Below are 10,188 nucleotides of genomic sequence, written 5' to 3' on the forward strand. Positions count from 1 at the left end.
GGTACTCACATATTCAGCAAGTTTCAATAAAAGAATTCTTATAATGATATTGTCATTCATTTACTTATAATTTAAAGTACATACTTGATATATAATAGTGATTCAGCATTCTAACATCGCACTGCTGGGCTTTGTCCTCTTTCTCCATGTAGGAGAAGGGTTAGAGCTTAATCCAACGTGCTGTTCCACTGCGGGTTGGCGCATAAATATCCTCCTATAAGTAACGATCGCTATCAATGTCTATGATAACAATCGAATCGACAGCTTAACGTGCTCTCCGTGGCATTGTGTCTCACACAAGATTAGATCGGAAATAAATATTTGATTTGGGAATCGAATCTGTTCAATGTTTAGGCGCATTCACGGCACACGGACCACAACACGATGCGGTCGTCAAAAATTTAATAAGAAAACTAAGTATATATAATCACATATATTATTATGGATTATAATCATGTATATATAATAACATTTTTGACTCTTATGTGAAAAATATTCCTATCAAAGAAAGCAACGAAATAATATTTGATATAATACAAATCTCTCCAATTATGAGTTTCGTCGATGGTTTAATTTCAGAGGTAAATAACATCGGCTATTAATATCATAGAATTAAGTTATGACGTCACCATTTACCAACTTCCAGATAATAATCAAGCGGTGTTGAGAGGTGTCGTCAGACTGAGTCGAGTAAATTGACTGTATTCATTAAAACGTTTTCGTTACGATTTATTTATAGGAATTATTTGAGTTTCCCACAGTTTGTTACTGAGTAAATTTTGAATAAAAATACAGTATGCTAATATAGAAAATGTCTAGTTCATTTTTTTTTTATGTTGTGAAAGATTGTTCTTCATATACTTGCATTGTTTAAAGTAATATATGAGTATTGGTATATGTAAAGATATTTATTATTTTTAAAAGATTTCTACAAAAAGGTTGTTTTATTATAAGATAAGCGTCGTAGATCATGGATTTACTTCAAATTTGGCACGAATATTATTAAGAAGTCGGGTCAAAATATAGGCTACGTATTATCATGATACCGGGAACGAGCAGTTAACCTTTATTTCCTCAACGCATTCTGTAACAACGTGTAATCTAACGACGCATATTTGAATGTTGTTGTTATTATGTTAATAACCATGCTATATAAGCTAGCTTCACACTATAAAAATCACGCAATATAAGTAACTAAGCCGATAAACATAATTAAATGAATATAAGTAGACAAGACAATTTTAAAGCAGCGCCATCTATGAGATTTTTCTGCAGATATGAAATGTAAAGAAGAAACGGGTAAATGAATGTTATTTTAAAAGGTATAATCGCAGGTATTTTTGGAGCTGTATAGCCCCAAGCAGGAAACCCCCAGAGTTGACAAAGGGGCCAAGCTTGGGCCAGTACTGGGAAACCTAGCTTCGGCGTACCAGTATTGGCCCATGCCTGGGCCAGGCTGCTTAACCCAGCCTCGGCCATGCCAATGATTATCCAACCTTGGGCCAAGACTGGCTGACCCAGCCTCGGCCATGCCAATGATCACCCAACCTTGGCCCAAGACTGGGTTACCCAACCTTGGCCATTCATTGGAGATCCAAGCGTGGGCCAAGACTGGTTAACCCACCCTCGGCCATGCCAATGATCACCCATCCTTGGGCCAAGACTGGCTAACCCAGCCTTGGCCATTCATTGGAGATCCAAGCGTGGGCCAAGACTGGTTAACCCACCCTCGGCCATGCCAATGATCACCCATCCTTGGGCCAAGACTGGCTAACCCAGCCTTGGCCATTCATTGGAGATCCAAGCGTGGGCCAAGACTGGTTAACCCAGCCTCGGCCATGCCAATGATCACCCAACCTTAAACCAAGACTGGCTAACCCAGCCTTGGCCATTCATTGGAGATCCAAGCGTGGGCCAAGACTGGTTAACCCAGCCTCGGCCATGCCAATAATCAGCCAACCTTGGGCCAACACTGGCTAACCCAGCCTTGGCCATTCATTGGAGATCCAAGCGTGGGCCAAGACTGGTTAACCCAGCCTCGGCCATGCCAATGATCAGCCAACCTTGGGCCAACACTGGCTAACCTAGTCTTGGCCATTCATTGGAGATCCAAGCGTGGGTCAAGACTGGTTAAACTAGCCTCGGCCATGCCAATGAATACCCAACTTTGGACCAAAACACATTGTAACGAAATTCGAATAATAAATGTTTACAACACCAAGCAATGTAAAAAGGTTAATAATGTAACCGAAAAAAAGGAATAATTTTAAAATAAAGAAAGACTGTTGTTATATTTGTTTGTTGTTTTATATAGAACTTTAAGAACTAATGAATTAAATAAGTATGCGAATCAAACATTATAAAAATAAAAATATAGTTTTGAAACTCGTGTCATCATAGCTTATAGTAGATTACGAATACCTGTTGTGCGAACAGATAAAGTTGTATATTCTATTGTTGAGTTTGTGTCGTATAAAACTATATGAAAAAATAATTTAATTGAAAAAATTAGCTAACATTATAAAAATAAAGTTTTGGAAGATCCGAAACAAAACAACCTAGTATTAAATACTTATTGTTGTGGAATGTTAATTAAAGTAAAAACTAAATAAAAAATGAAAACAAAAAAGGAATGTCGGAACTATTAATATGTGTGTAAGAAACAAACCTGAACCGATATATACCGATATAATATTATAAAAATAAAAACAAAGCTTTGTAACTTATAATATATTAAAATAGATATATGAGCATTATAAGAATAAATAAAAGTAATATAATATTAGACTATTGTTGTACATATTTGAGTTTATTTGCAAAGTAATCGATAAATAGTTTTCACGTCTTAATTACTTCAAAACTTAATATAATTATTTAAAACTTTAAATTGAGTTTTTTTCCATAAATTGATAATCTACAATTTAACTATGAGCTAAATAAATTAACTGTATAATTTAAAATACTGAAATGATTTAATTTTTAATTGATAGAAAAAAAAAAATATTAATTTTTACAGTCAGTCAGACACGTTTATTTTTCTTTATTATTATTATTTAAGAATTATTAGAAGCCGTAAATTGATATACTTAATATAAATATGTCTATACACGGAGACAATAGAAAGTGTAGCAAGTAGCAAAGCAACTGTTCACGTGTCGCATCGTGTTTGATCTTGAATGCGCAAAACCTTGCGTAGTAACAGATTTTCGGGTCTGCGTAAGCGCGCACTGTCGCCTTGCGTCCCTCTCCACCCTCGCACACGCTTCTCGTGCCCTAGAGTACAATAACGAACGAAATGGATTCGTTTGTCTATTTTATTAACGTTTAATTTTGTGTCAAAATAATGCATCAACTTCAGCCAACTTTAAGACGAGAGAAGAATGATTTATTTGTTTATTTATTTAAATTCTTTATTGTACAATAAATACACTAAAACAAATGTGTACAAAAGGCGGGCTTAACGCTAATGCATTTTATACCAGTCAACCTTGGTATGTGCAAGAATGTGTAGTGTGTAGGAGTACAAAAAAAAATAATACAAATAATATAATATAATATATGTGATTTTTGATGTCTTTACATATTTTTCAAAAGAAAATAATAATCGAGAGTTTCTTTATTATTAATACACGATTCAATTATTCATTTGCTGACAAACTTATACTAGTATATATTTTATAATATATTTTGAATTTCACGGGCAACCGCAGAGGTTGGTGGAGCATTTGCCTTAGCACTTTTGTCTACAATAGTACCTGCGCAAACGGTGAAACGACAGCCATATTTTTTCATAATTATTTGCTGCGACATACGCTACGCTACTTTTGTGTTGATGTTGAATCAGTCGAGCTACGTGCTTGCTTCACTCAACGTTTTTAATTTCTTTTAGGTTATTATTAATTTTTTTTTACTTGTATAATGACGGAAATTGTTATAAATAAATTTAAATTGTTAAATTAAACAATAAAAAAATTATGGAGTTAGTACTAATCTCTTGGCTTACTGAGAACGAAACTACCTATGTGTTTGTGGCCACCAAAAAAAGATGAAGACAAAAGGTGAATAAATGGGTTGAACTTGAAATCGTGCCTTTCATGAGATGGTTAAAATAACCAATCAGATTATCAGCTAAGCTAGTGAGTATTTACGCACATTAATTATTTTATTTATAGTATTAAAATTATCTGGAGACAATACCTTGTAATTAACCTTTTAATAGATATCAAAATCGAATTTAATCTTTTAGAAGTTTTAAATTGTACAACGTAAATTTGTTTTCGCTAATGTTATTGAATTTCAATTCTAATAATAAAAGTAATGGTGCTCGGTGTAGTAGTAATCGTGTAGTAACATAATTTATTGGCGTTTCAGAGGATTATAATCAAGGATCACGCCGATTAAAAAATCCTTTAAAACAAATGATGTTGAGAGCACTGAGCACTCTCAGATCATTGATCTAAATACTGAGCCTATGCTCTTGTAGTAATTCCTTCCAACGACAATTTAGAAGGAACCTGATAAGAGCGATGAAGCTGCGTGTAAAAGTATAATGGAACCTAAAGGTATAACTTACTTAATATTTCCTGAATTAGTTATCATGTAATAATAATTGAAAAGTGATACGCGTTTTAGAAATTACACATGATAATTACAAATTGACATTGAACAAACATATTAATAATTAAGGATTATGTTGTTGTTGTTTTTATTAATATTGTTATTATTATATTTACTTATAGACCAGTACATTTAGCTTTTGAAACCTAAAAAATTATAGTAGGATGAAACCCATTGGAAAAGAAAGAGAATACAACGAAAATGAAAGGAAAAATAAATGTCGGGAAGTGAGGGGTTATGGGGATAAAAACGGCTTATGTCGATTTCTGGCTAAACTACAAGTCTTACGGAAATAAGGTAAATGGCAAAGTTGTAGGTATTAAAAAGATATATACATTTTTTATTTACACTTTTTTCTTATAACCTCAAAATTTATCATTTAGGCCCTAAATGACCTAGGACCTACCTAATGCCTCTCTAGGAGACACCCTAAATTTTAGGGTGTCTCCTAGAGAGGTCGCACCTCGGCTTATAACAAAGTTGGTGTGGTGGTCGAAGCGCGCGGTCTTCGACGCGCTATTACTTTTATTATTATTTACGGGCACGCGCCCGCGCCGCCCGGCCGGTACCGCCGCAACCGCTATATCCCTGCATTTTAAATTTGTAATATCTTCGAAACTATTCATTTAAATTACATGCTGTGAGCTGAGGGCCATATTGATCTATATTAAATGCATAACCTATTTAAGGTGCTTAATTGGATAAGGGTTAATACTGTATTGCTTAAAATCTCTTCGTTAGTGAGCTATAATTTCACGTAAAAGGTAAAGAAATAAAAAACGGTTATATACTACTATAATGTATTTTTTTTTCACTTTTTACCATTATCAAAGGCTAAAAGCACTGGTCAATTATTGTACGAAAATATTATACATTTTTAATTTTAAAATAATACATATTACCACGATCATTTATTGTACAATTTCCAGGCATCACAAACTACCTACGAACATCTTGCGAAATATTTGCAGCGTATTATTTGCACTGAAATGTCTAAAGTAAAAAAAAAAAGCGTCAATTACACCATTGGACAACAAGTTAAAAAAATATTAGAAGACGTCCAGCAGTCAGGAGATGCACCGAGTAAACAAAGAGCTTGGAATATTATCGGTGACGCCTTGCCATACAAAGACATTGCGACATTTGTAGTTTTATAAATCTTTAACACGTTGAACGCCATGACGGACACCATATGTCCGACAGCATACTTTCACCTGGGGCCACACCAATAAATCGAGAATCGTCACAAAATTGTTAAGGTGTTTTTCTGCAAATATTGTCAGCGAAAACCTCAAAAATAATGGGCGACTGACGGAAACAGTTATTTACCCATTATTTTCCAAGATCTCAAGTGGCAGACACCAGCTATAACATTTTTGGAAACAATTTGTTAAAAAGCCTATAAATTTAAAGTGTTTTCGATTTTTTTTTGTGCTATGTGGCCTTATTGCACTGTGAGGCCGCGCGGGTCACTTGCTTTAGTAAAAACAGTCGAAACACTGTCTGTCGGCTCCCTAGAGGCTTCTGAAGTGATCGAGGGCATGCGGACACATGGTGTCCGACACGGCCTCTTGGACCCAATATAGTGGCAGTCACATGGTGTCCGTCGCGGCCCACTGGACTAAACATGGTTTTTGGTCTGGCGTTCAACGTGTTAAAAGATAACGAGGAAAAACGCAAAGCATTGGTATTTAAAAACTATCCAAATATTATTCACAAATATTTACAAATTATTAAAATATTGTTAGCAAAAGATTGAAAAATTATAGGTTGTCACCGGTAGAACAAGCAATTATTTATATTAATATATATGATGATGATTTATATTGTATTGTTAATTACAGTCAGTGAAGTATTTTAATGTAATTTAACTAGTGCATCATTATAATAAAAATATAGTTACTATCAACATGTATTTACAATTATTAATCCCATTTTTTTATAAATGGAAAATATTCGGCATTTAATTTTTTGGGCAGTAATAGCAGTTAAGCGAGGTCTAATATTGGCAATAAAGCATGGCCTAGTCCTGGGAATTAGGCATGGCCCGATCTTGCCAACCAAGTCAGGCCCGGTCCCGGCAACCAACCCTGGTCAAGTCCCGGCACCCAAGCCTGGCCCATCGTTATCCTTCCAGACTTCTACCAAGACTGGGCCAAGCCCGGCTCAGTCCCGGCAACCAAACCTGGCCCAGTCCCGGTAACCAAACCTGGCCCAGTACCGGCACCCAAGCCTGGCCCATCGTTATCATTCCAGACTTTACCAAGACTGGACCAAGCCTGGCTTACACGTCTGGCCCAGTCTCGACAACCAAGCCTGGCCCAGTCCCGGCAACCTAGCCTGGCCCAGTCTCGGCGACCAAGCCTGGCCCAGGCCTGGCCCATCGTTATCATCCCAGAGTTCTACCAATACTGGGACAAGCCTGGTTTGCAGGCTTGGCCCAGTCCTGGCGATCAAGCCTGGCCCAGTCCCGGCGACCAAGCCTGGCCCAGGCCTGGCCCATCGTTATCATCCCAGACTTCTACCAATACTGGGACAAGCCTGGCTTGCAGGCTTGGCCCAGTCCTGGCGATCAAGCCTGGCCCAGTCCTGGCGATCAAGCCTGGCCCAGTCCCGGTGGCCATGCCTGGCCCAGTCCCGGCGACCAAGCCTGGCCCAGGCTTGGCCCATCGTTATCATCCCAGACTTCTACCAATACTGGGACAAGCCCGGCTTGCAGGCTTGGCCCAGAGTTTTACATAGTTGGGCCAAGCCTGGGTCAGGCTTGGCCCCGTGGTATTTTCCTGTATGGGGCGTTCACGCAGACGACGTCGCAGGCAGCAGCTAGTATACAATAGTCTGACATCTAGTTTTTTTCTCTCTTTATTTTGTCTGTATACGTCTTATTTAGACTTTCTTACTTCGGTATAGCGACATTTGAACTTACACTGTTAAAAATTTCTTTGGTAAACTTACTAAAAATGTGTGGGAAGTTTTAACGCAAAACAATTTAGTAAATTTACTAAACAGAATGCTTCAACTCAATTTGAGAAAATTACAAAATGTTTTTGGAAATTTACCAAGCAGTTCCAGAAGATTTAAATAGTAATTTTATCATACAGTTTTGTAATTTTACTCAAGAATGTATCATGAAAATGCTTAGTAAATTTACTATGCTGTTTTGTAACTATACTACTTAATTCACTTGAATTGAGTTTGATAAAATTGCAAAATATTTTTGGAGATTTACCAAGCGGTTACAGAAAATTTGATTAGTAATTTTACTATACAGTTTTGTAATTTTATTCAATAATTGATCATAAAAATGTTTAGTAAATTTACTACGCAGTTTCGTAACTACACCAACCAATTCATTTGAATTGGGTTTGATAAAATTACAAAATATATTTGGAAATTTGCCAAGCAGTTACAGAAAATTTGATTAGTAATTTTACTATACAATTTTGTAATTTTAATCAATAATTGATCATAAAAATGTTTAGTTTTTTATGCATACTAAGAACTTTTAGCCCATAAAACCGTCAGGGAATATTTAATATTTTAAATGATAGTTTATACATAATTATTCTCCTTATTTTTATGATCAATTATTGATTAAAATTACAAAATTGTATAGTAAAATTACTAATCAAATTTTCTGTAACTGCTTGGCAAATTTCCAAATATATTTTGTAATTTTATCAAACCCAATTCAAATGAATTGGTTGGTGTAGTTACGAAACTGCGTAGTAAATTTACTAAACATTTTTATGATCAATTATTGAATAAAATTACAAAACTGTATAGTAAAATTACTAATCAAATTTTCTGTAACCGCTTGGTAAATCTCCAAAAATATTTTGCAATTTTATCAAACTCAATTCAAGTGAATTAAGTAGTATAGTTACAAAACAGCATAGTAAATTTACTAAGCATTTTCATGATACATTCTTGAGTAAAATTACAAAACTGTATGATAAAATTACTATTTAAATCTTCTGGAACTGCTTGGTAAATTTCCAAAAACATTTTGTAATTTTCTCAAATTGAGTTGAAGCATTCTGTTTAGTAAATTTACTAAATTGTTTTGCGTTAAAACTTCCCACACATTTTTAGTAAGTTTACCAAAGAAATTTTTAACAGTGTAGTAACCCTTTAATATATCAGCCATCAAAGGGCAAACCGCAGACAGACAAAGAATAAAAACAAAGTCGCAAATACGAGGGAATGAGTGTCTGCGATGAATGCGTGGAGGTACGAAATGACGGTACAGTCGAGGACTAAAGTTAGTTTTTTTCGTGTTTCGGTTTTTTGTACTAAGTGTTTATTTTGGATATGGACTTATCTGACTAAAACATATAAAAAATATTTTTTAGTTGTAATATTGTTTGACTATTGTGGTTCGCTTTTAATTTTTTTATTACTTTATGGCATGTACATCAGATACACATTGATGCACAATCATAGTAGGGTTACTATCTAGTTATATTGTACATTGTATACTATAAAAAAGGAACACAGGCAGCATGCAAAAGGGCTTATGTTTTTTAGCAATCTCTTATGATTACAATCTCTATCTTAAGTGAGAGGAATTTATTGCTTTGTTTGTAATTTTAGTTTCCTTTTATTGATTTGGTTATTGGTTTTTACATGTAAAACATACACACATGGTCACCTGTAGGTGGTTTTTAATTTTATTGTGTCAGCCAGTTCATATCGGCACATAATTATATCAACTTTTTTTTGATAAATAAGTAAATGTAACACCTAGCTGCTAATGTGCCAAAGGGACGGGACCAATTGTTGTCAAATTTCCGTTTTCCGCTTCTATTACATTAGTCAAAGATTGATGTAATGTTATCAACAAATACTGTCAGTAAAAAGGCATTATAATGGAAATGATTTATTTCATTTACTTCAATTACATTCTCAAAGTGACGAATTCGACGAACGATATTAATATATTTCGTTAATCTTTATAAAGTGTGCACTGTATTTAGTAACATTTTTTACACCTTAATGGTTTTGTTTTGCTTAATTACAATTAAATTAAGTTAAACCTAATCGGTAATTGTAATTTTGCACACATTGTATTTGATAATTAAATAAATAATAATTTAGTTATTTAGAAAATGCTAGCTAACTTAACTCAGTAGCTTAACTTTTTCGTGTTAATGCAATTTACTTTTTATGTTAGAAATGGTTTCGATTGCCTTTTAGTGTCAAACTATAACCTAACCTAATTTGTGTGTTTAAGTTATTTTATGAACTAAACAGTGCGTTGTAAGAAAGTTTTAATTTTATTATTATTTTTTTGTTTGAAGCAAACTAATAATATCACAATTAATATTTTTAATCAGTACAGCATAAAAAGTTTAAATAAATCAGTTTTAATCAAATTTTTAAATAGTTTTTTAAATCCTGGATTATAACTAGATTTTTAGTTATTACAAGCGGAATAAATTTTACACGTAGGTACATTCTTTAAACGTTTAATCGGCTTATGTTTACTCCTACTTCTGATCGAATATAGAAATAATATCTACCGTTTAATGTTTTATTATTTTAACTAACTACTTTAACTTTCATTCA

At 34.2% G+C, this 10,188-nt stretch overlaps 1 protein-coding gene and 1 long non-coding RNA gene across 2 annotated transcripts; both read left to right on the top strand.

The window, feature by feature from the left end:
• Positions 1-3,617: 3,617 nt before the first annotated feature.
• On the top strand, positions 3,618-5,776 carry LOC123664776. The gene is made up of 4 exons (XR_006744897.1): positions 3,618-4,136; positions 4,372-4,562; positions 4,740-4,914; positions 5,547-5,776. It is a non-coding gene; the product is annotated as an uncharacterized LOC123664776 (long non-coding RNA).
• Positions 5,777-6,244: 468 nt separating this feature from the next.
• Positions 6,245-7,359, top strand: LOC123664397 (tetra-peptide repeat homeobox protein 1-like). Its single transcript, XM_045598943.1, has 2 exons — positions 6,245-6,304; positions 6,658-7,359. Exons 1-2 carry the CDS (start codon positions 6,245-6,247, stop codon positions 7,357-7,359), a joined length of 762 nt encoding a protein of 253 aa, XP_045454899.1.
• Positions 7,360-10,188: the final 2,829 nt, after the last annotated feature.

This window comes from Melitaea cinxia, chromosome 22 (genome assembly GCF_905220565.1).
Source record: "Melitaea cinxia chromosome 22, ilMelCinx1.1, whole genome shotgun sequence".
NCBI lineage: Eukaryota > Metazoa > Arthropoda > Insecta > Lepidoptera > Nymphalidae > Melitaea > Melitaea cinxia.

Coding starts and splice junctions, on each gene's coding strand:
- LOC123664397 (XM_045598943.1), top strand. CDS start 6,245: ATGGTTTTTGGTCTGGCGTTCAACGTGTTAAAAGATAACGAGGAAAAA. Junction 6,305..6,657: donor AGGAAAAACGCAAAGCATTG/GTATTTAAAAAC, acceptor CCTGGGAATTAG/GCATGGCCCGATCTTGCCAA.